The 25,593-nt window shown below is 40.6% G+C and overlaps 1 protein-coding gene across 1 annotated transcript in view; it reads right to left on the minus strand.

Moving 5' to 3' along the window:
- Positions 1 to 22,532, minus strand: part of pcp4b (Purkinje cell protein 4b) — a 46,488-nt gene extending 23,956 nt beyond the window's left edge. Inside the window, exon 1 of the mRNA XM_035911656.2 lies at positions 22,204 to 22,532. Within this exon, the coding sequence (XP_035767549.1) occupies positions 22,204 to 22,212 (9 nt within the window). The 5' untranslated portion in view covers positions 22,213 to 22,532. The remainder of the gene's footprint in view (positions 1 to 22,203) is intronic.
- Between the last annotated feature and the right edge of the window lie 3,061 nt (positions 22,533 to 25,593).

Here is a 25,593-nt window from a genome sequence, read left to right on the forward strand (position 1 = left end):
ATTGGTTGATGATCAACTGGCAACCTCTGGTTGCTAGGGAAAAGTGTGAATTCCATGACCGGTTGGCAAGTGGTTGCTGACAGTCCCTAGCTTTGAAAATGTTGTAAACAATGCTGCACAGTAAACCTCCTTGTGAGTGCTTTTATCACTAGCAGGTTGCCATGGTCACCAGTAGTTTCTGTGTTGTGTGCAGACTCTGAAATTGCCCACTGAGCAGTAGTGCAACTGTGCAAACGTGCAAACGTGAGGAACATCAATTTTTACATTAAAACTTGGTTCTCTGGAAATGTGTTAGTTACAATGAGATACAAAATTTACCCTGAAAATAATAATAATAATAAATCTGTTTCCTACTTGCAACATGCTTTTTCAAGTCTCACTACAACTCAGAGTAAATGGCGGCGTTTGCAGCCAAGTCGGTATCTTCCATTAAACTATCTGCTAGCAACCGAAGCAGGTTTGGATGATCTCTTGTGTCACCCAAGAATGCCCCTCTAACAGTGTTTGCGCAGTACGCAAATTAATTGTATTTCTATTTAAATATTTAAGGTAGCCATTTAATATAAACCATCACCAACTACCGGCTGTAGCCACAGAAAAGAAAATAAAACATTTATAAATTGACTCCAAACGTTCTGCTTGTACAATGAACCAAAGAGCAAGTCATGTTATTTATCAGATAAATGTGCCAAATTAGTGAAGGTGAGTAGAAAGCTACTGTCTGTAACAAAGTTGTCATGCCACAAAAGTAATGTTTCTTTATCCCAATGCAGTTTAAACAGGCAAGTTATGAAAAGAAACTGCTTTACATATAGACATTCAATGAGAGGAAACTACTACAGCTACGAGGTGTTAGCTAGTTTTGGGCTGTTTTCATGGTGGCTTTGGAGCATTTTAACACATCTTTCTATGGTACTCATCTGCTTTGGAGCAAATTTAATGTACTCGTTCAAAGGACCTCAGCTTTTGCCTCTTTTAGTACTGGGCTAACTTTTTATCACTGGAGCTAGCATCTTGGCTGTCTCCAGAGTTTAAGCTAAATACAGCTTGGTAGCAAGTTAGTTGCAAGACTAGCATAAAAGAGGACTGAAGATAAAGTAAAGTACAGAAAATGAAACAGGGCCTTCAATTGCACAGTGCTTATCATCAGGGCTTGACATTATTTACCTATACTTAACAGAGTTATTGATATGATATTGAATTTTACTCATCTCTTTTCTATATATATTATTATTATTATTTTATTTTAACCTCCAGTAAATTCAGTGGGAAACAATGAGGAGAAGCCACGGTAGCAAAACAGAGAAAGAAAATGGTTTCATTTAGGGAGCATGTATCTGACTGCCTCCTGGGGGATTTAGCTCCTGCTATTTTCACCACAAGCTTTTAAAAGCTATCCACCTGCTCGGTCAAAGGTTTCCCATTCGGTCATGTCAGATGGGTTTCCATGGTTTAATAGCTGAGGAGTCAAGAAAACATCACGTTACGTGTCCTCTTTTCTCAGCTTCTCTCCCTGCATTATTAATCCAATGCTTTCAATGAATTTCAAACGGCGTGCGCTGTGCTTTGATGCTGAGGAGAAGCATGAGCGGTGCGAGGGTATGAAATATCCACGCTAACTCAAAACACAACAGAGCTGTGCCTTTTGGGAAGAAAAGTCTAATTTAGGGCTGGTCTTTGATGCAGTTCAAACCACAACAAAACACGGATTACTTCAAGTGTGTAAAAAAAAGTGCATACAACACTGCAGGTGATGCTTACCTGTCAACATGTGTTCCTGATTTGTTCTCACTTTTGCATTTGTCTGTCAGGAGAAAGCTGAAGGGAAGTGACTTTTAAAATTCACATTAGAATAAAACAGCTGAGCTCTCTTCCAGTCACCCCTGCAGCACCAAATAAATATCAGGACCAGATAAGAGCACTGTTTTGTTCTTCCTCGTTACTAATCCCAGTTCAAAGAGAGTAACTGAGTCTCTTTCACAGCCTTTAGTAACAGCCTTGAAATTAGCTGCTTCCTGCATTGGAGCTATTGGCGCTGATATTTCACAATACACTCATGTGGCTCCCAGAAGCTATTGTGGCACCAGTTGACTAGGAGAAAAGAGGACAGTCAAGACTGCGTTGCGCTGCATCAGTACTCACTGCACACAAAACTAGCCTCAAGCTCATGGGCCTGAGTCTTTCGTGTTTGCTTTTGGAGCTATAATGTTGATGTAACGTCACAGCTTTATTACAACACGACCATTCGCAGATATTTTTTTAAATTTATTTGTATCACTAAAGCAGTCCAACAGGCCTATTAATAGATAGTAGCATAAAAGCAACTTGATCCACAGCTTACCTACACTTCTTCCTCTATTTATGCGTCCATTCTATTTATTATAAACTAAGCAAGTCAGTCATTTTCACCTCATTTAGGGTTGTTAAATGGTTACAAATTACATATAACCATTCATATCCTTCACAAAGGGTTTGTTGTTCATGGTCCTTTAAAGCCAACCGATAGTGCCAACATTTCAAATGACAGCATTTACCATTCATGGCTGTGCTCCAGCAAGAATTTATATAGCAATTAATCTGTGTTTCCCAACAATTATACAGACAAATTCAATACAATGTAAGGAAGCAGTGTTAATAAATGTACTAGTCCAGCAACCACCGTGGTGGTGTTTGCAATCTGTCTCTAAGCACACTGGAGATTAAAGCTGAGATGGTAAATTCAAGTTTCAGAGAGAGGTTGTTGCGTCATTTAGTCATCAGCATTAATATTTCACTTTTTCCACAGTTACCGCTGAAATATACGCTGTGTGTTAAAAAATTACTTGTTTATCCTCTAAATTGCTGCAGAGTATGTCTGAGGGTGGTTTTCATAAATCTGGTAGCCACAGTTACAGCACGAAATAACAACTGTGAGGTTTTAAAGGCATCAGTAGAAATCACTGACTCTCTTCTCTTAGATAACACCAGTGCATATGTAAGCGTTGCTTGACTTGAGGAGTTGGAAGCAAAAACTGTGAAGAAGACCTTCCGGCTAATAGTTGCTGATTTATTCTCCCTGTGGAATCATGGACCAACTATTTACTGTTTAGGAAGTGCAGAAATAGTCTGATCTGTGGGGGCTTTTTGGGGTTCTTGGAAGTTTATACTTAAACTGTCCGGTCTATTAGGAGAGTCCCAACAGAGGGCTGTTGTTACATGCCATCCAGTCCTTGTTTAACCTAAACCTGAACTCTGTCAGTGTCCTTTAAACAAGGCCAAGCTGTTTTTAGTGCTCTAAGTAATCATGAGGAGATACAAGTAGCCAAGGTTAGTTGCTCATACAGACTGTTTGGGTTTAGCATAGAGATGGGGTGAGGACCTCATCCATTTCTCCTGTGTCAAAGAAAGCCAAATGTGATGGCATTTAATCTCCCTTTAGAGGTTTTACAGGAGTAGAGCCAGAACTCCACCCCTAATGCAGGATTTATGGCACTTCATGTGTGTCTGTATGTGCGAGTATTTGCTAACACAAACCTGCCTAACCTATACAGACATGCTTGCGTGCATGTGGTTGTATGTGACAGTGCACCCTGGTAACAGCAAACAGCTACTACATTGGGGCGCACAATAAATCAAATTTTAATCTCGATCTTCATTTTAACTTCTCACAATTAAACGAATGCGATCAAGCGATATTGAAAATGTGCGTCTGCCAACAGAACTTAATGTAAAATCAAATTAAGTGCAACCACGTGTCAAGAAAAACTCCGCAAGAGCAACGGTGAGCTATCCAACCAGTATTTCATTGGACCAAATGTTTTATCCAAATTTCTCCAGTACACATGCTGAGTGCAAAGACTTCACAAAAACGTTGCACATATGTGACAAAAGCCATTTTCATCTGACACAATTATTTGTCTTTTCTAAAGTGGCCACTGTACATAAAAGCACATAGGAGAAATAGAGAGTAATCTCACAACCGTGGAGTGTTTTTTTATGAGTTTTATTTGCAAATATCATGCAGATACAATGAATGAAGGGAAAAACTTTAATTTGCTTTTCAGAGATGCACTTCGGTCAAGTGACTGAATATCACATTTGTCTGCAAAGATGCTGTAATTTTGATTTCTGATTTAATTTTTATTGATGCTGTCTAGCACCAATAGAAACATTTGAATCTCTCCTCTGACACAACCAAATAATTGCAGATGTGAACGTCGCCATAATAATGGCGTAATACTAAAGTTACAACAGGTTCTGCGGGGTTTAACAGGTTACAGTTTGGCTACAGTTCAAGAAGCGTCTTGAGGTCATTGTGTTTATTGCAAGAGTTCTCAGCTCAGCACTGAGGTGATGATGAGAAGCTATAACACTCGAGTGCAACGGAGAGCGGAGGAGCCATTAAGGCCGAGCTGCTCTGGAGCTGAGCCAAGTGTAAATTGCAATAACAGCAGCGCTCGATGAGTGAGATTACTGAGGGGAGAAAGAGGGCTATCCTCACGCTGCAGATTACCCTGCACTCGAAACAAAATCAGTGCACCTGTAGAAAGGATGGAGGAGAACAACAAGAAACCGAATTTTCTGCACTGAGAAACAAACAAGTAGATGAGAAACCAATCAAGCAGAAGAAAACAGTAATTACATGATGATGAGGGAGATAGAGAGTAAAGAGAGACATATTGTGTGTCTCATTAATCATTTACAGACTCAAAGGGACACAAGGTCAGCAAACAATGCTTTGATGTGTGTGTGTTTGTGTGCCTTTAGGTGAAGATGACAAACGCAAACTACGATTGCAGCGCACCGCATGCAAATCTGCTGTTTCTGCATTGCAATTTTGTGCCTCCGGGCTTTCAATTACAGTACTGCAAGGAGAAAACATATACGTGTACAGTGCAAACAAGAGTCCCTGCATACACATGTGCCCCTAAACAGAATAACAGAAAATCCAGTGCGCGCATACCATAAGCGCATTGCACATCAGAGAAATGTAAATATGTTTTATCTCTGATTGGGCATTCATCTGGGGATGAAGAGGGAAGAGAGCGAGGCGGTTTTTCAGAGAGAATCCTTTAAATCATCCTCCTCCTTTCATTCTGCTGAGAGCGAGCCTTTATTTTTCTCACTCCAAGTCAAAGTCGGTTATCTGCCCTGCAGAATAGGATGCTGCAGGCAAACCGACACTTTGAACCTGGCTTTTGTGTGATTTATCATCAAGTCGTCAAACTCCAAGTTTTCAAAGCATTTCTTGTTCAGTGAATGTCAGGATTAACATGCGTCTAAGCAAAAAATACCAAGTCAGTGCTTATGTAGTTAGGTCTACATAAAACAGGTCCACATGAATGGAGCCTTAAAGGAGTGCTTTTACTGCCATCCTGCAGTTAGACATCTGAGGAACTCGTGGTTATCTGATTATTAACCTCTATGAGCCAATGTTTCAGCACCTCCAGTGTTGCCAGCAGTGAAGACCTTTAATGTCAAAGTCAGCGGATGGTAGCCAGTGGTTTTGAGACTACATGTTGGCCAATGAGTTCCAATATTATATCAAATATGATGTTATTATTCTGTTATTTTATTGTATGTCTTTTGAAAATTAAATGTGATATAGATAGAAAAGGATAGAGATGCTTCTCTAATGTCTGAATAAGAAACAGTCAACAAACAGAATAAAACATGGCAAGTCTGAGGGACTGTCCAAGAATAGCAACATTATTTTACATGAGTGGGCGGTGATTTCATAAATGGTAAATGGACTGATTCTTATATAGCGCTTTTCTACTCTCCCGGAGTACTCAAAGCGCTCTATACAACATGCCACATTCACCCAGTCACACCCATTCTCACAAGCACTTTATCTGTACTTAGTGCTTTTTCTAACTACATTCACACTCCGATGGACGCATCGGAGAGCAACTTGGGGTTAGTATCTTGCCCAAGGATACTTGACATGCAGACTGGAGGAGCCTGGGATCGAACCTCCAACCTTCCGATCAGTAGGTGACCTGCTCTACCTCCTGAGCTACAGCCACCCAACCCATTTCATACCTGTTGATCCCTAAACTGGGCAACATTACAACCATGCTGCCTGGTTATTGTATTGAATTTTTTCTCATTTATGACGTTTTTTGCCCACATATTTCGGCATAAATCTCTGGATGACCAGTTTCAATTGCAAGGTGACTACATGGGTCACCTGCAGGAATGATCGCAGTTCAGCTCAGAGCGACAGTCACATTCAGACAGATTGGAAGTTTGTTAATAATTGCTGTCTAATTTATAAGCACAGACATTTTTTCAGCTTGTTGCAGAATCCGTCTGCACTGATGAGCACAAGTTGTCTGCAACACGTGTCTTTGCAATAGCAGACTCGACTCACCTGGTTGCTACCTGGTTTTCTATATAAAAGCAAAGTTGCAGAGCACCGATGTCATTCTGCAGTTAGACTGTCATTGTTCATCATTAATTGTGGAAGAATTTCTGTCTCAGATCTTTGATGTTCTGTCTGTAATGTAAGTAGTGGAGGTGACTTCTGTTCAATGGGAATTTCTATGTATGTAGACGGCAACACATTTGTAATTATCAATAATTTATCACAGATAACTGAGGTATTATGACAAACAGATTGCAGGTCATTGCAAATTTGATCACCTAACTGAAAGCCAACTAAAGAGGTTTACACACCAAATGCACTCAATTTCAGATTTCAGAAAAATTCCACATTTATCAGATTCATACTTGTAACATGTAATGCATATCCGCAATGAAACCATTGTGTTTGCAAACAATTCAATGAAAAAGATGAAGTTGAAATGAAGAGATGGTCCTGATCTTTCTAAACAAGAAAAAGAAGAAACTGAGATTCTGGGTTCATCCGATTCTCAGGGAAAGGCAGCAACAGGGGGAATTTCATGGTTTCCTACAAATTTCAGGATGTCAGTGTGGCAGTTTGAGCTGTTGTTGGCGGAGGTGGGAGCACATCTGAGGAGGGAGAGAAGAAGCTGATTGACCCGGAGCAGATTCTAGCTGTGTCTGAGGTGAAACAGTGATAAATTACTACTCCCATATCATTGTACTGATCGGAGCTGTTCATTCACATTTGAAAAACTGAGTTCGACCCAGAAAAATAATTCCTAAATTAAGTGGTCAGTGTAAACAGCTAAAATATTTTTAAAACAAGAAATATTCACAAGAATTTGAAGGCAGTGAGCTAAACCTTCAACTTGCTTACTGCTGTTTTACTGCTGCAGAGGTCATGTTGAAGACAACAACTATGAGTGGTCACAAACCTGGTCCCTTTTTTTGAAGCAACCGTTTTAAAGCCTACAGTTACAATAATTCTGATCCAACTACTGTTTTCCTAGTGTGACTGTAGCTTTAGAAATAAAAAGCAGATTTAAGCCCCGTCCCCACAAATGAGGGCCCAACACTTCATTGCCCCTCATTTCCTCCACAGTGTGCGAGCACAAGTCTTCATCACTTCCATCTGTTAGCCTGCACAACCGAGCCTTTAAGGAAACAAAAGCGGCAATAAGGATGTGAGGCATCAGCAGGAAGAATGGAAGCGTTAGCGCTGCACTAAAAATAACAAACTCACCATGTCGGTTACATATCTGTTCCACAGGCTTCACACAGTAACACACAGAGATACGTGCGGGGCTGTAGACGCCTTGTTTCCATGACAGTGACATGTTAATAAAGGCGTAGCGATCTGCATCTGCAGCCTTTACGGCCGTGTTATGTGCGTTTCAGGATGCTGCTGTGCTGTTTCCCTCTCAATGCTCTAACTTTACTCTCCACCTGCCTCTTCAGCTCTTCAGAAATCAGCGTGTTCATCCTCACTGTGCAGGCAGTGGGAGTGGGTGTCTGCTTGTGCTCTTTACTACGAGTGTTTTGTGTGTGTCTGCGTTTGCGTGCGCTGGATTGTGTGTTACAGACCACTCATCTGTATGAGCTCCATTGGCAGTTACATAAACCATACTGTCATAAGGGCCACAGGGCGTCCTGAAGCATCGCCAAATCAGTGCTGGGTCAATAACTCCTCACTGCAGATTTTTTGGATTTTCTTTCCTTTGTTGGGCGGACAGTGCACGTCTGGTTGAGAGTGTGGAGGAAGTGGGTGGGTTCTTACTCCTGCAGTGCAGCACCATGAAACATGATTACTGAGTTTCCCTGGATGCTTTTTTTCCCTTTCTCTAGAAAGACGGGCAGTAGTTTGACCACAGTAATTAGAACATAAAGAGAGGCTTTTATGAGTCAAAGAGAGACATTAAGTGAGCATTAAGGTTGAAATGTGTCTGAGCTGCTACTCTGCATGTGAATGTGGCAAAGGAAAATGGTATTAATCACTAGTGACAACACAATTACTAGTAGAGTTTTCTCTTTTAACTCCGTAAGCTTGCACCGAAATAATGTTTTAAATGGAAGTTTGGCTCAAAACGGGTACATTTTCATTCTTTTGTGCCAGGAAAACAACTCTTATTTTATAAAATTATAAAAATTGCTTTTTTAAAACCTTTCATCGCTGCCAACACATCACTGTTGTGATACAGCTGCCACCAGTAAACACTGGCAAATATTAACCAACGCTGTTGCTCAGCTCATATTTGGGCGCATTCGCAATACTGTTAAGCTAAAATGCTCTCACACCTACCTTCAGCCAAAAAAATTGCTGAGTGTCGGTGCGGGAACGGCACTGCGATGAAGGAAGGTGCTACTTTTACAAATAACGAGTCGAGTTGGCTTTCCTCCTCAGTGGAGAATTAGTGATACTGTAGGAGGAATCAGCAGGGGAGGAGTACGTGTCACAAACATCAGCTGTTTGAAGGTGACTTGAGATGCCTGGACGTTTGCGCAGTCAGCCTCGGGAACCTCAACACGTAGAAACTCAGTCGCACGCATATCGTTTCATTAGGCGAGGAGATGATGTCAAACTCCTCGTTCCCCTCTTTTCTCTTCCTCACTACTCCTGACACCGTCTAGCCACCTTTACTTGTGCCTGTCAGTGTGAGAGACACACTTTTAGTTGTTTTGCTTCCTTTGCATTCCTCCGAGTTTCGGGCTGAGGAGGGCTTTCGGTAAAATTACGAGCCTAAGCAAAAAAGCAGGCTGGCTGCCATGCAACCAAGGAGCCCTCCTTGGAAAAGCTCAAATCAAACCTCTCACACTGACTCACAAAAGTCTTTTTCTTTTGTTTTGCTTTGCAGCAGTGAAAGTCTGAGCTCTCATAATGCGGTCAACACTAAACAAAGAAGTGCTAATGCCTTTGGGGTGCAGAAAGAAAACAAAACTACAAATATCCCTGGAATAAAAATCATTTGTTTTCATGGTGTGCTAGTAAAGGGAAAAAGCTGTTTCCACTGAGAGAAGCAATGAGGGAAGGAACAAGAGGAAAGGAGGGAGAAACGCATTAGAACCCCCTTCAAATTATTTTTTCAAGCTTCCGTCTGTTACACAAATTAATGAGCCTTGAAATTGGCGAGATTACATCTTTCTGTGTTTCTGTCATTAATGTGGGTGTCACCAGTGTCTGGGGATTGGTTTTCCTCGCGTTGGCATTGTATATTGTGCTGCCACAGACTGCACTGACCAAAAGAGCCACAGACTAACCAGCAAGCCAGGAAATAAACGTGAGCGGCTTGAGGGTTCATTCAGTGAGCCTGCTGATTTGACAAAGCTTTGCAGCAAGAGCGAAAACTTGTTTCTATTTTAATGTTTTTAACACAAAACCATCTTTTCACAGAAAGTTCAAGTTGTTCACAGAGCTAAATGAAGCCAGTGGCCGAATATTTCAGTTAATTTACAGGTGTTGCTTCACTCTGACTTACACTTCCATGTCTAAATAGTGGCTGTTTTGCTGACCTCCTCTGGTTAGCTAAGCTTAAAGACAGGAAATCTTAACCTCCAATGATCACTCGGAAAACCCGCCCACAAAAACGTTCATTCACACACCGACCAGTGTTGGCCAAGTTACTTGAAAAAAGTAATTAATAACTAATCATTGATTACTTCTCCAAAAAAAGTAATTCCATTACTTTAATGATTACTTATTTTCAAAAGTAATTAGTTACTTAGTTACTTTTTAAAAACATGATACACAACCTAAATACGTAATAAAGCAATAAGCAATAAGCAATAAAAAAGCAAATATTTCAGCCCAATTCTATTTTTTCTGCATGATCCATCATATAAAATAGAATTTTAATTTAATTTGTGTTTACACTCATTCTTTCAAATTGATGCAAGTAAAACACAGCAAAAAATAAATAAAATCAAAGACTCAGCGGTATTACGTCCTGTCGCTCTTAAATCTATTTTGACCTGTTTAGCAGGAGTGGGGCGGGTGGAGGTTTGCCCGGTGCTACAGCGGTCATGTCAGCGGGGAGATCTGGGAGTTTCTCTGTGAACTTCACATTCCCGTGGCGGCTTGCTTGGTGCTTGCTCAGATTTGAAGTTTAATAATGAAAGAAGTTTTCTTCCCACGCAGAGTGTACAGCGGATGCTAATGTTTCTTTCTCTTTTTGCAGACTAAAACTCAAAGTAATGTAAATACGTCCACGCTTTAAACGCTGCATGGCCGTACTCTCCCCCACACTCCAGATTATCCTTTGTTGTTCTACACACGTCTGTTGCTGCCACGGGCGTCGCACGCTCGTACGTCATTGTCACGAGACACTCTCACAAACAAAATCACGGTTTAGCAACACAGTAACGCAGCATGCTTACAGGAGAGTAACAGTAATCTAATTATTTTTTTTGCAATAGTAATCCATTACTTTACTTGTTACTTGAAACAATCCGATTACAGTAACACGTTACTTGTAACTCCCCATCTCTGATGATGTTTAAATGTTATTGTGCCATGTGTTGGTGGCATTTTGAATTTGAATCTTTGTCGAGCTTCATATTTTTTATGTTTTCAGATCAGCTGTTAACATGACATATGGTTTTATAATGTCTACGATGTCTACACTGTAAGATCTTTGTAAACATACTTGCAAACAGACTTTCTTGCCTCATCTATTGTTTTATTAACCAAAATTATATTTGCACCTGGAAAGCTTCTGTAGCTTCTTGCAGTAATGCAATTGTGTGGCTCACATGAATGGTTATTTGTATTTTGAAGCAGATGAGATGAGAATGAGGAAAAAATAAATATTCTGCATCCTGGAACCTTCTTACTTAGTTGACCTGTATAGCTGATTCATTAGCGTAGCTGGCATAATGTGATAATTGAGGTTTTGGCTTCAGCTTCTTTGTCTGGCTCAGGATCACTGACCATTTTGATCTGATGAGCTAACATCGAAGTAGACCGGCTTGTTTAGAAGCGGGCCAACCGGCTGGCAGGAGCTCTGTTTTTCAGATACAAGGCAAGCGGCCATCATTTGACGGGGGGAGTAACATAAAGAAAGCATGCTACCTAACCAGGCGACCCAGATTGCACCACAGTCTGCCTTTGTGGGCCAGGCAGCAGGAGAGTATCTTTGCAAATGAAGTGAAAAGAGCAAGGTGTTCAAATTAAGGCTCTAATTATGTGGAATGACGATCTGTCCTCTGCTTGTGCCGTCCCGTCGGACATCGTCAGATGGAGACGGCCCACAGAACAACTTCCTGAAGAAGAACTGGTATTTGATGTGTTAATAATCAGGAATCAACTCATAATCTGGAAACGTTTCCACAAACTTCCTTTCTCCTTGTTCAGTGGGTTCCCTAATGTGTATTTCTTAGCAGTTATAACCAAATCAGAACTGTGGATAAAAACAACAAGTGAGGAATTGGAAATAAATTAAATCACTCTTAAATTAATTTTATTTAAAATAATTAAATCATTTTTCTACAGTTATTTTAAGGCTTGTGTTCCACAGTTTTCTGCCACACATGATGCCCATTAAGAATTTGAAAAAAGCAAAAGTAGGTCACGGAGAGTTGAGGGTGAAACAACGTAAACGGAAAAAGTTTCTTTTCTTTCTTTTAGTTCTTGAAGTTTACGTCAGAGAAAGATTAGTCTACTGTCCTACCACGAGAGGCGAAAGTGTAGAAACCACCAGCCGACCTACTACCAACCTAAGATCTTGATCAGATAGTAGAGAGTTCAGTCTAAGAAATCTAAAGGTGAGAGGGGTGGATGTGGATTTGATTTTTGAAAGTAGTGGTGTTAAGGGGAGTGTGTCTGTACTCAAAAGGAGCATGGACTGTGTATAAAAGACAGACGTAGCCGCTTTGACATCCCTCATTGGTTACTGAGGTCTTGTTTTAAAGCATCAAGCTGAGCATGTGGTCATCATCAGCCTGATGCTTTGGAAGCAAATGATGAACAAAGGATGGATCTACTAAGATTCCCCAAAGAAGTCTAATTCAGGCTTTAGTCTCTCCTCCTGCAGCTGATCCTTGTTCTGCTCTGCAGCCTTGGTGAGTTCAGTAAAGAAGCACATGAAGCAGAAAATGCAGAAGGTTCTTGTTTAGGTGATCCTACAACTTGCAGCAAAACTCCAGAGCAGAATTAAGATTACTGTCATGAGGTACAATCCAACACAGATGGAGGAGAAGCTCAAGCAGCTGATAAATCTCAAACACTGGCAGTAAGAAAACACAATATAGGAAGGGCCAGAGTTAGCTGGTTAGCAGCAACTGAACTTTCAAAGTAACGCCAAGGGGATTGTCTACTAGTTTATTGATTGTAAACAGCACTGTTGTCTCCGTTTTTATTATTCCCGGTGGGAAAGTGCAGAGGCCAGGAGTTGAACTGTGTCTGCTCAGATGAAAAGTGTTTCAGGCAGATTCGCTCTGAGCAAAGACGGTGACCTGAGGGCCATGAGGAAAAAACAACTTTACTTCTTGCATCTGAGTGATTGTGTGCTATTTGTTTTACCATTTCTGGCTTATGCGAAGAAGGAATGCAGAACCTGCTTTTATATTTTGGCATTGCTATCCAATCACATGAATTTATGCCACCTGATCTGTGTTTCCCCTCAGCTCTGATCACCGCAGACATCCAGTTACCTGTAACTCCAAAGACCCACAATGTAGAAATGAGAACACAAGTCAGGCTCCATATTTGTCCATAATTGAAAGAAAAAAGAATACTGCGATTAGACTTACAGCTCTGTTAAATTAACCACTCCAACTGGAAAGTTGAACTGTGTTCATTATAAAACATAGCCCAATGCTTCTGCAGGAAAACATTCAGATCAATTCTGTGGTTTATTAAAGAAACAAATAAGACGTCACACTGATTATTGTTACAAATACATGTGCTCAAAAACATCCCTAGAAAATGAAACCAATAATAATCAGTGTGACATTTAAGCATGGCAAACACACTATTATTATACCAATGAAGACAGGACACGATCTACAAAGAGGGATTAAAAGAAAAGCCAGCAGAGTATGAACACAGTTCTGTTGCAGCAACTTGTAATTTTATGCACTGAGGCTCGTAATAATTACCAAGAACACAGACACAGGACAATAAGTAGCAAATGCTGATATGAGGACAGTTAAGAGTTTGCTGGGTTCATACATAAAGACTTAGTGTAGCCTTTATTCTTCCTGACAGAGACATTTAATAAAAAAACACAAATAACATGACCTCCGTTTAAGAACTAAATGACCCGAATGACAGAGCTCAACTTGGAACTGCTGAACAAAACAGCAGCTGTTGTAGCAAACTGTAAGTTGTAAGTGCAAACTGAAGAACGTTGAGGGCTACAGTTGTTGCAAAAACATCTAACAGCGTGCACAATCTTATTAAAGAAGTCTTATATGGCTTTACCACCCTGTGGTCTCTGAGGTTTTGAGTGTGACGCTTTAATGATTTTGTGGGAGGGAAATTTGCAGCTCTGCTAATTCAGCCCTTCCCAATCCTCACCACTCGTAAGGTGAATGACTAAAATATAGGCACCCGCACCGTTGCTGATGTTGCTGAAATGTGTGATTTATACGACTGCGGTTAGCACAGAGAGCAGCCATGACTCTGGCCCCTTTTGCTCAGCAACGGTGTCTATTAAACCTGCACTTACGTATTTTACGGTTGGCAACCTGTGCTTTCATCTTTCAGTCTGTAGTGTTACCATATTGAGAGTTAGTTTATTGTTCAGTCATAACATACAGTGCTTGAACGTTTTTCTGTTTTTCCTCATTTTTATGTGTCATATTTTTCCATCAGTGTCAAAAAGTGGCAATGATGAGTGGTTTTTGTGCGTTTTATGTTTGTTCTGACGGCATCTCATGCATCAACCAGGACAGGACAAAACAACTTCTGTAAACAACAGATTTAATAAAGATGTCATTTTAGGTTACTGGTTCCCTTCACATTGTAGCTATTGGCTGTGCAAGATGCAGGGGCCCATCAGTGGTGCATGCACGCAGCTGGTGAATTTATGGCTGCATACTAATCAGACAACAGTCGCACATGCATTACAAAAACTGTTTTCATCCCAGTCGCTTAAGCACCCAGTGTGTAATAGTTTCGCTGCGCATTCGACACCAACCCAAGTGATTAATGACGCTGCAGCTGAGTAAATTGCCATTCATGTCTTCTGTGCTGTTGATAAAGATTGTGCTGGTGATGAAGTGTCTGTTAATAAGACACATGAAGGAAACTAAACCTGATATGAATCAACAAACAGATAATAAATGGGCTGATAGCATTATCTAAGTCATTTTAAAAAGAAAGAAGCACTCTTTTATAGTGAACAGAACCGGTACTTAGGATACCTTTTGATACCAAATTCTGGAAACGTGATGGTACTTCGTGTTGTTTGTTTGTTTTCTGTTCTGTTCTTTTCTTTTTATTACCATAGGCAGCGCATTGCTGAGGCTGCAGTACTTCCTGAACTGACAAGCTCAGCATACACATACAAATGTTTTTGTCTTATCCTTACATGCTGAAGAAGAAGAAGAGGAAAATGCCCAAAAGCACAGAAAAAACTACACATGGACAAATGCAACTAGTGCAACTGCCACAATAGTCGTCTCCCAAGCATTTATAGAAAAGGTGTGGAAGCGATTTGTTTTGTTATCCTACACTTTAACATTTTTTTCCTTTGAGACAGTTGCTATAGCCGTTGTGAGATCAGCTATGTCACATAACTTTAGCCTATTATATAAATACATTTATATCAATCCATCCATTCTCTTCCACCTATTCTTATCAGGGGCTGGATGAGCTGGATGATGAGCTGGATGATGAGCTGGATGATGAGCTGGATGATGAGCTGGATGAGCAGAAACAGACAACCATTCACACTCACATTCATTACCAATGGGAAATTTGCTAATTAACCTAACTCCACAAACTGCATGTCTCTGGGCTGCGGGAGGAAGACGGAGTACCTATGCAGACCAAGGGAGAACATGCAAACTTCACACCCCAGCCTTGTTGCTGTGAGGCAACAGTGCTAACCACGGTGCCACTGTGCTACCCAAAATATACATATAAATATTTACATAAAAGCTTAAGCTAATATAATGAATACCTACTTTATACCCCATATTAAAGTCAGCAAACTGTTATATTTAAGTGAAATGATGCGATAATTGCCTTACCATTATATTTTATTAGTAGCCATAGCTGCTAGCTACTAGCTTAGTTAGCTAGCTTAGATAAACTAGTATCTAAGGGGGTGTCCAAATTCATAGGCTGCATCCTCCTGAGGACCCGGCCCACGTACACCGCGAAGGCCGGGTCCTCAGGAGGATGCAGCCTATGAATTTGGACACCCCTAAAAGCTACCTAGCTTAGCTTTACAGACTGTTAATACGGCTATTGGGTAAATGCTGATAGTTAAATTAATAACATCAACGTGTGGTCTGGCCAGGTTAACATTTATGATAACTATTTACTATTTCATTGCTGTTGAAATGAGAGCTTTACTGAACTCTTAAAATTCAGAGCAACTGGTCATGTGATAGGCTGCGAGTGAGGGGAGGGGCTGTGTGTCAGTCTGCAGCACTGCTGGCATTGATACTGTTGCAAGTGAGTATCTAATCCAGTATTAATTTCTAGTATCAGAGCTTTGATTTTCTGGCAACCTTAATCCCTCATGACTGATACACTGGTGGCCTAAAATGGTTTCATTACATATTTTTTGTTTAAATCGGGATTTATATTTGAATACTAACAAATAGAAATTTTGACCAGTGAATGAGGAACTGTTACAGGTTTTATATTTAGCCAGGTCAATTCAGAAATTTCACTCAAAACCAGAAACAACAATCTAATGAAGATAAACAGATACTTGTTTCAATTGCATTAAAGTGGTGAATCAGCTGACCAGCACCCTATTTCTCTTTAAAGGTGCCATCAGAGTGCTTTGATTGTTGGTACAGATCATCTGTTAAAACTATGACAGGCTAACAGCAATAAATGGCAAATAGGAGACGATTTATTTAGTATCAACACATTTTAGTCCATTTACCACGCCAAGCCAATTCATCTGTCTGTTTCACTGGGGTGAAAAACACTTTTTTACACGGGTCCATCTGTCCATTGGACAGTGTATAAATATATGGCCAACAGCATTGCAAATCAGACTGAAGCAGATCTATGCAATCCCCAAAAGTCCCCTAATCCAGCAGTACATGCTTCAAAGCTGCTTAATCTCTGATTGTAGGGGCAGACCAGTCCATGTTATAGGTTTACAATCTGAAGAGACTAGGACAGATGTATTTGAATTCTGCTAAGCATCAATGCAGATTTGTACCCGTAGATGCAGCCTGCATTTCAAACACAAAGTACATCATGCTACTTATGGACAAATCAAACAAATGGGCTGGAGAACAAATGCTTGAACTTTGAGTTGGCAAAGTGTCGAGAGCAACAAAAGCGAGACGGAAAAACCATCATCTGAAGCAATTCCTCACATCCACCCCAGATAATGACCAAAAATGAAAATGGATACCATTACTGTCACCGCATTAATAAAAAGGACACATAAAGCCACAGCAGCAAATACATTTAAGCGTCTGGAGTCATTAACACGCTGAATTTATTACAACTCCTATTACAGTTCCTACCCAAAGCTCATGGATAACACCAAGCAATCCAATCGGAGGCGTGCGACGATGATGATGTGTGAAGATGTCAGTCCAGCATTACAGGAGACTAATGGAAGTCGGAGAGCTGCTGCCACAAAACACACAGCAGAAAATTATCTGGGTGTCAGACTCAATTACAGTCACCTTCCCTCATGAAAAATAGACTAAGTTAGGAGAAAATAATTTGATCAAGAGCAGCAAAGCGAAAGATGGGTGGTTAAGTAAGCACATCTGAAGTCTCGCAAAAACTGCAAAGCTATGGAGAGACGCCTGATTTATGCTGGCTATTAATATGATGGCATCATTGTTACACTGGCCTGGGTTATTTCAGTCTAAGCACTTAGAGGAATCCAATCTCTGCTTAAAGTGGATTAAACAGCTTTTTCTGTCATGTTTATGCTTCCTGCCTGCACCAAAAGTAAGGCGAGGCTAATTCTGAGCAGCCTGAAAACTCTGATTTCTTACTGAGATCACATGAAGCTGTTCTTATCATTAAAAACTCAAGTAATTTAAAGTAAAAACATTGTTGGCAAGGTCATTTAGCTTACCTTTTTTATTTTGAAATCAGTGAAAGGTCTGAATGTCCAAGGAAGCTGGAAGTTGTATTTCTAATCAAGCTAATTAGCATTTCCATTCTCAGATGGGCCAACTTGTTCAAACAATTGCTGCATATCGCAAAAAACTACGGGTTAGGATGAGAAAAACACACACACATGAATGGAACTTTTCTCAAATGACCCTGTGCACACACCCACCACATCTGTGCTGCTACTTTATAATCCAGCCAGTTTGTGAGAGCACTCCTTTGACGTTAATTAGTGCAGCAGAGTATGGATGGGAGGTGACAGTAACAACCAAGAAGGCCCTTGACTCAAATTATGATGGAGCTTATTTGATGGAAACAAGCCATTCCTGAAGCTGCGGACACCGGAGACTGCTGTTTGGGCTTGACGAGAGCTTAGTTATGAGTCAGTGTCTGCAGGAATGTAACAGCATAACAGTGCGATTGTGTAGTTCGCAAATGCCTGCAAGTCAACGGGAGTTCAAGTACCCTTCAAACAACTATTTCGTGAACTGTGCATTAACCCTTCGTCGTCCCTTTCTTAGTTTAGAGTCACACTGTTGCCACTTCACACACATTTGTGAAGTGTCCAGTGATGTGTGGATTTTCTATGTGCTAGAATTCCTAATCCTGGTTACTGTATGTTTATTTTATTAGTTTAACTAAATAGAGTCCCAAGGTTCTTTTGTTCTTGCTTGTTTGAATTGTTTTTTAGTGCAGGGAGTCTTCATAATAGCAGTTCTGCAGGGCACACACAGTCACCATGGAAACTGATGTGATCCTGTTAAAAGGGTGGCTGTAACCATGATAGGAAAAAATGTGTTTTTGCTTTTTGCAGCTCCCTCCAGTGGCCAGTGATTTTTTTCATCTTTTTTGGGGGGGGTGGGGGGGGGGGGTATGGGGGCGTAAGGAACAACCTAGGGCAGGGTGTTACATCAATACATGACGTTTGAGCTTGTTAAATCAAACTGCTGCTGAGATAAAAGCTCGCTTCCTCTTCAATGGATGTCACAGACTGTTTTGAGAAGTAACTTTCATGAGGTTTTATCTAAAGGTCATTTGTGTTCTGCAAAAGATTTTTGTAAAAGGAAAAACCAACTTCTCATTCTGTGGAAACATTTTTAACCCTTGAAAGCCAGAACCATGAACTAATTCCCCCCAAAATTATATATATATATATATATATATATATATATATATATATATATATATATATGTTTTTTTTAAGAAAGTAAAAGTGTTTATTGAACCTTTTGACAAATATTTTACAAGTTATAATGAGCATTTATGAGTTTTAAACATATTTAGGGGTGCATTTCTGCCGATTTTTACGAAAACTGACAAAAAAATTGCCCCTTTCAAAACGATTTCTGCTCATTGTATCTGACTTCACATGTAAATGAAGCACCGAAAATATGTAACTACGCAAACACTTCAAGGTCACGGTAATGAGACACAGCTGCAGCAATCATGCAAAAAACTGCTTTCTGAGAAAAGTTTCATAGAGTCTGCTTCATATTTCTTATTAGAATATCCGGATGTTGTCAAACAGGTGAAGACAAAACCACTTTGATAGAGACCACAGAAGTAATAAAGTCTCTAAGTCAACCACTTCCCTCCATGTTGACTACCTCACAGTTTTCAGGCTCTCTAGTCAGCTTGTTCTCTCCTCCATGTCATGTAAGCAGCTTTAGGGACTTTCAGTAGATTATGCCACTAGATTTATTTTAAGTTTCCTTTAAGTCATAGATTTTGTTTATTTGCCAAGTGGTAAAAAAAAAAAAAGAAGAAGAAGGGGAAAATTAGTTCAGAGTAGGTGTGTGCAGATGAGGGAGAGAAAGAGGAAGGTGGAGAGAGCAAGTGCAGAGTGTGTGGCGGGGGTGAGGGAGGATGCACTGCAGTGCTGACCACTGCGAGACTCATCCATCCAGAACATGCTGAGCTGCTCTGCTTCGCTCACTGGCTTCAAGTCAACTTCAGAGTCTGAATACGTTCATGACTTTGATTGAGGACTTCTTCGCTCTGCGCAGCACTCGCCCAAACGCTCCAAAGTTATTTAGCATCCCCCACCACTGCCCATTCTCCTTCCTCTTCCTCACATTTGCAGCAGAGCCACATAGTCAATAAATTTATACCTCTTTTAACCAACAGGCCAGCTTCTCTTCACTTTTCACAGCATTACCAGACCAAAGGCTTGGGTTATTCAGGGGATTCAATTATTTAGAAGCTGTTAATGCTTTTATTGTGTGTGTACCTCAAACAAATCAATTACTGAGGCAGCCAGCGAGTGGCTTGTTGTAAACAGCTTGAAGAGACGCCAAGGTGACGTCTGCCGCCGATCCATTTAAACGAGTGACAAACTGCATACCCACTACCCTGCAGGACCGAGCTCTGACAGAATTGCTAACTTATCCTTTGTGCAAACATTTGTGCATGTTTTTTTTAACCTCAACGTATGCACGATGAAACGCAAACAAAAAAATTCTATATAAGCTTCTGAAAAGCAAACACACCTGCCTGTACAAACAAGAAAACTCCCACAACTCCAAGCACACTTGTCCCTGGTAATCACTTCAGTTCAACTTATTTTCTGTGTCTCATAAGATGCAGCAGAAAACCGTAGCACACTATGAATTCATTCATGCTCGCTGTCCGAATTTAAGCCATCACAACAACAGCAGTTTGGTAACAAGATTAAAAATGTCCATTTATTAATTTAAAAAAATATTGTTGTTTGTCAGGTTTGCCGGCTTCTGTTTTAGTTAGCAGGATTATGCAAACACCACCATGCTGAATATCATTAAACTTGGTGCAAAGGTGGAGCCTGGAAAAAGGAGAAACCAGTGAAGATACAGATCCCTCCATCTATAGCGTTGTGGACACTGGGAGTAACTTTATTTCTAATTCACATTTATGCATGATTTTTTTTCTTTTATTCTATGTATATCGATAGGAGTTGATACTTCTATTTTGAAAGGAGAAGAGCGGGGAGGAGGAGAGAAGGAGAAAGACGACAAATGGGGAAAGTGGGAAGCCTCAACCGGTATGTTTTTGAGAAGCTGTGTGGGTAATCCATCCAGTATCCATGGCCAAAGAGCTGGCCTTAGACACAGGTGGGCTAGTGCAGTTTGTACTAGCCAGTAGTGTCTGCTTAATAAGCAAGAATTATTAACACACTCTTCAGAGACTCAACAGTCAGGATCAAATGGGGCTGAGGGCCTCAGACTAAACAGACTGAGCACATCACCAATTATATTGCATCTCCATGGGAGCATGTTTGTTGCTTCTATGAGACAGTTCAGGGCGGCTCCTCTTGAACTTGGCTGGTGCTCTAGACCAGCCACAACCAAAAACAGTCCAGTCCTTTAACAATGGGACTTGTTGATTCAGGGTTGGTTCTGAGGTCTGTGTGAGTGTGTTCATGGGGCCAATACAATATTCATTTGAATAAGAATGAATAGATATATAGATATATCTAGATAGATAGATAGATAGATAGATAGATAGATAGATAGATAGATAGATAGATAGATAGATAGATAGATTAAAAAATTTCTTTGAAAGGTATTGTTTTTGCGAGCACAACTTTGACTGACTGAACTGATTGCAAGGCGTCTGCACCTCTGCTTGCAGCTGTGTGCTGATGTCCCATCAGCAGATGAGTCCAGACATCTCAAGTACTGAACAGGATTGAGGTGTCACTTGGATCCACCTCCGTCTTCTGACAGTGTCAATCAAACGAACAAAGAAAAAAGAGCTTTGAAGATATTATTGTCAGAACAGCAGCTCTTTTTAAATGATTTTTTAAACCAGGTGTGATAGTTGCTGAAAATATCAGCTATCCATACCTAAAGAAAAGAAAAACTGTGGTGACTCTGGGTGTAATACAAAAAAATGTATTCATCAAATTGAGCTATTTATAACCTCCTCCCTCCAATTTCAAACATCTGTGACTGTGTGGCGTTTCGGCGGAGTTAGGAAACAGCAGTTTTCCATTGAAAGCTGAACCCCTGTGATGTTACACGTTTTTAGCCAGAACTGCTGGGAGTTTGTGAAGCACAATAAACCTACAGTAGAGTTGGCACAATCGCCATGTACTACCAGTCACACAAGCTATATGATAAAAAGCAAAACACTTCAGTAGCCTCTGCGAATCCCTGCAATAAAAAGTGTTTTAAAAAGACAGCGAACAGCACAAAGAGAAAAAAGAAAAAACAGACACACACTGCGCTCAAATTCACCACCTTTTGTCCCCTGTAACTGCTGTTAACCAGGCTGTGTAGTTCAAAAATATAAATCACAACAACTGTACTGAAAAATACAGTTATTTATCGTAAATCCACTGTCACTTCACGGGGAGTAGCCCACGGTGCAATAATGCGCCCCGGTGTTTCCTACATCGATCATTGTTCGGCACACTTTGATAGTGTCTGACGCTCAGTACTGAATCATATCCGAGCTGCAACAGAAGATGTGAAGAAATCCCATCAATTAACAGAAATCCGGCGTACACGGCAGCTCGCGTGGGGCGTTAAAGTCTCATTAATACAGTTTCCCTTTGCGCAAGGACCGTGCGTAAAAGGGTTCATCTCGACGCTTCTTTGGTTTAAATCATAAAATAGTCCTACCTCGCTCATGATGGACAGTAATGCCGACGTTTCCCTCCCTGCTTCCACTGCGTGTCTTGTTGGAAAGTGAAGTTTCGGGCACGGTGATCTTTAGAAGAGTGGCTCGCCGCGGACAGAGCAGCTTTATAAAGCGTTAAGCCCAACTCCTCCGTGTCATCACATCACTAATAAACCAATAGGAACGCCGTGGGCAAATGTGTGTCCCAAGTCACCACCCAACTTCTTCAAGCTTTCATACGCTGTGTAAGCCCTTTTCACGGTGATCAGCCAAACGGAGCCGCTCTCTCCTGTTGATGAACACCCACTCACAAAATGTGAGCACCGGGAGGCATTTCATGCGCCAGTCATCATGTCATCAATAAACAGCAACATGTACCACTGTCATTTCCACCTCAGCGTGTGCGCCAGTGTGAGCTCCGTGGCAAAAACTCTAGCAGCTTCTTTAATTTCCCTTAAAAAGGGTAATATTCACTGCTGGAAATCGACTTTATAATGTTTGTGGGAGTTCTCTGTTGTACAATTCCTCTTATATTGCTTTGCATTACATTACACTCAGATACAGGATGAGTTATGCCTGAATAAATGTTTACGCTGGCTTTTTCTTTCATGGAATCTCAAACAATGCTGAATTTATTGCATCAGAGAGTTTAAGATTTGTGTTTTAGGTTTATTAAATTTCTTGAAAATGAAGGTGCTTGTCTCCATTAAGAATATAAAGTATTTCTAGTAATCCTTTTACTGCAATCTACAGTAACTGTATCCAGCCCTGTCCATTTCCCTTTTCATCCCATCAAGCATCTATTTCAAATTGTAGTAGGTAATCATCATTTGTCCTCGATCCCTTGATCCATTTTAAAAATTGCATGCAATGTTTGTCAAACTGAGCATTTTAAATAGCAAGCAGCTTCAATCCGGTATCCAGAAGGTAACTTCCATCTGCATCATGTACATGTACATGGAAATTGCCTCAGATAAAGAGGAACAGGTCCAGTATTCACAAAGCTTTGATGTGGATGCTATTTGAAGGTTGTTCGGCTTTCTTGTGGACTATCACTGGAGTGCCTTGAAGTCCCAGTGGAGTTCAGATAGATGGAAGAAGAGGAAAGCACTTACAAATGAAGCCTAACGGCGCTGCTGCGCTGACCTATGTGAGTCTCAGAGTTAATGTCAAATGCTGACGAGCTGAGGCGGATTTGTAGTGAAAATGGCTTTGGGTGTCTTTGTTCTGCAGAAACAGACCTCGTCAGCTTGAGGTAGTTGGAGGAAAAAGAAGTTGCTTTGCCAAATGTAGCAGCTAGTAATGCAGCTGGTAGAGGGTTACAAAGTTAGTGCAAAGCAATGTACTGCTGCGTTACAGCTGCTTGTATTAAAAACAGTTTACTCCTTGTACAGAAAGACTGTTTGTATCACTCAGTATATCTTCCTTCCTTAACCTGAAAGGAGAACATACTCGATGAGTTACATCACTGTGTTATTGACAAACTCAGTGTCATTAATGAGTTACTGTGTCCTACAGTGCCCAGTTGCTCTGCAAACCTAAAAAACAACAACTAGGGTTACAAAAAATGAATGTTACAGAGTATAAATTCTTAATCTAAGAGCGTTATTGAAAGTTAATGCAACTTGAAAGTTATCTTGCTCTACAGTATTCAATTCAAGCATTTGCTCATGCAAGGTCTTTTTAAAACTTCACTCGGTCTTTAGCTCACAGAACTCCAGCTGCTAAATCTCTATTTTGTAGTTGTTCATACATATAGATTATTAGCATTTGTATCCACATTTCAGAGCTATAAAAAGTTTTCTATGGATATAGTTGCATTTTTTTCCCAGCATGAAGTTGTGGCCTAGTGCAGCCAAGCTGGAAGTTCCGTAAATCTGCATTATTTCTAATGGCCAGCAGAGGGAGACTGCTGTGGCCTCATATCTCACTGGATTTCCTGTTTATGGTGACAATGGCTAGTTGTAAGTAGAGCGGAACCGATTGATCTTAAAAGTTCCCATATCAGTTTGACTCTAGTTTTAAGTCACTGATACATGTTCACATATGATGTTCATTTCCTCAGTGGAAAATCAACAGTTTAGCTGTCACGGCTGGGGCGGCAGTCGTGTGGAGGGTGAGAAAGGAGGATCCAATGGCAGACAATGGTGAAGGTGCAAGTGGGTTTTATTTACAGTGCAAATAACAGAAGTGAGGGCAGGACAGAACATAAAGCTAAACTGGGTGAAACTAACAAACAAAACTGGAACATAAGGTCAGCGGGAGAAACTCGGAGATAGCAGATGAGGACGGCAGAACAGAGAGACGTAGAGAAACATAGGGAATGAACACAGACCGACACCCACTATATATACACACACAAGGTAATCGGGTAATCGCACACAGGAGGGAAGAACAGCTGATCTGAATACACATGATGACTGGAGGACACAAGCTGACCACAATGACAACAGACACAGACCTTCAGAATAAAACAGGAAATCCAGAACACAAGCCTTCAAAGTAAAGCAGGGAACACACAGACTGATTTACAACACAACACGGGGACATGAACAGAGCACCAAGGACAGACACAGGTAGGGCTGAATATACACCAAACTTCAGGAAACACAAAACGCTGGGTCAAAATGACCCAGGACCATGACATTAGCAGAGTGTGGTTATCAGATCCAGTCTTTGCATGTGCCTTGTGGCTCCAAAATTCCAAAAATGGAATTCTATTCATTAAAATGTTATTTATATAGTGCCAAACAGTTGCCTCAAGGAACTTTATATTGTAAGGTAAATACACTACAAAAAATACGAAAAGAAATAGAGAAAACCCCAAAAATCAGATGACCCCCAATGCACTTTGGTGACAGTGGGAAGGGAAAACTCTCTTTTAACAGGAAGATACATCTAGCAGAACCAGGCTCAGGGAGGGGCGGTCATCTACTCCGACCAGTTGAGGGTGAGGGGAGGAAGACAGGGCAATGGCATGCTGTAGAAGAGAGCCAGAGATTATTAATTACTAATGATTAACTGCAGAGTGGCATGTCAACACACAGTGCTTAAAAAAAGATCATGACAAACCAACAGCAGTCCAAAAAACAAAGACATTTGCTCTAATTATCAAGACAACAAAAGTGAAGGAAGTCATATATACATGTAAGTCTGATGACTTCCTTGGTGTTCAGTCTAGCAGGACACAAAAACTCTATGAACTGCTGTGAAACACAAGTACCCAAAAACTCTGTATAGGATTGTATAAATGTTCAAACTGTGTGATTTCAGCAAGAGTTCTGGCATGCAGAGACTATAATACAATCATTACACGTTACTGAACCCTTCTTTTTTTAACCTTTGAAATGTGAAAATTTCTACAATTTTCCAAGAAGAAATAACCATAATGA

The sequence above is a fragment of the Neolamprologus brichardi genome, chromosome 14 (assembly GCF_056152115.1).
Source record: "Neolamprologus brichardi isolate AB-2024 chromosome 14, ASM5615211v1, whole genome shotgun sequence".
NCBI lineage: Eukaryota > Metazoa > Chordata > Actinopteri > Cichliformes > Cichlidae > Neolamprologus > Neolamprologus brichardi.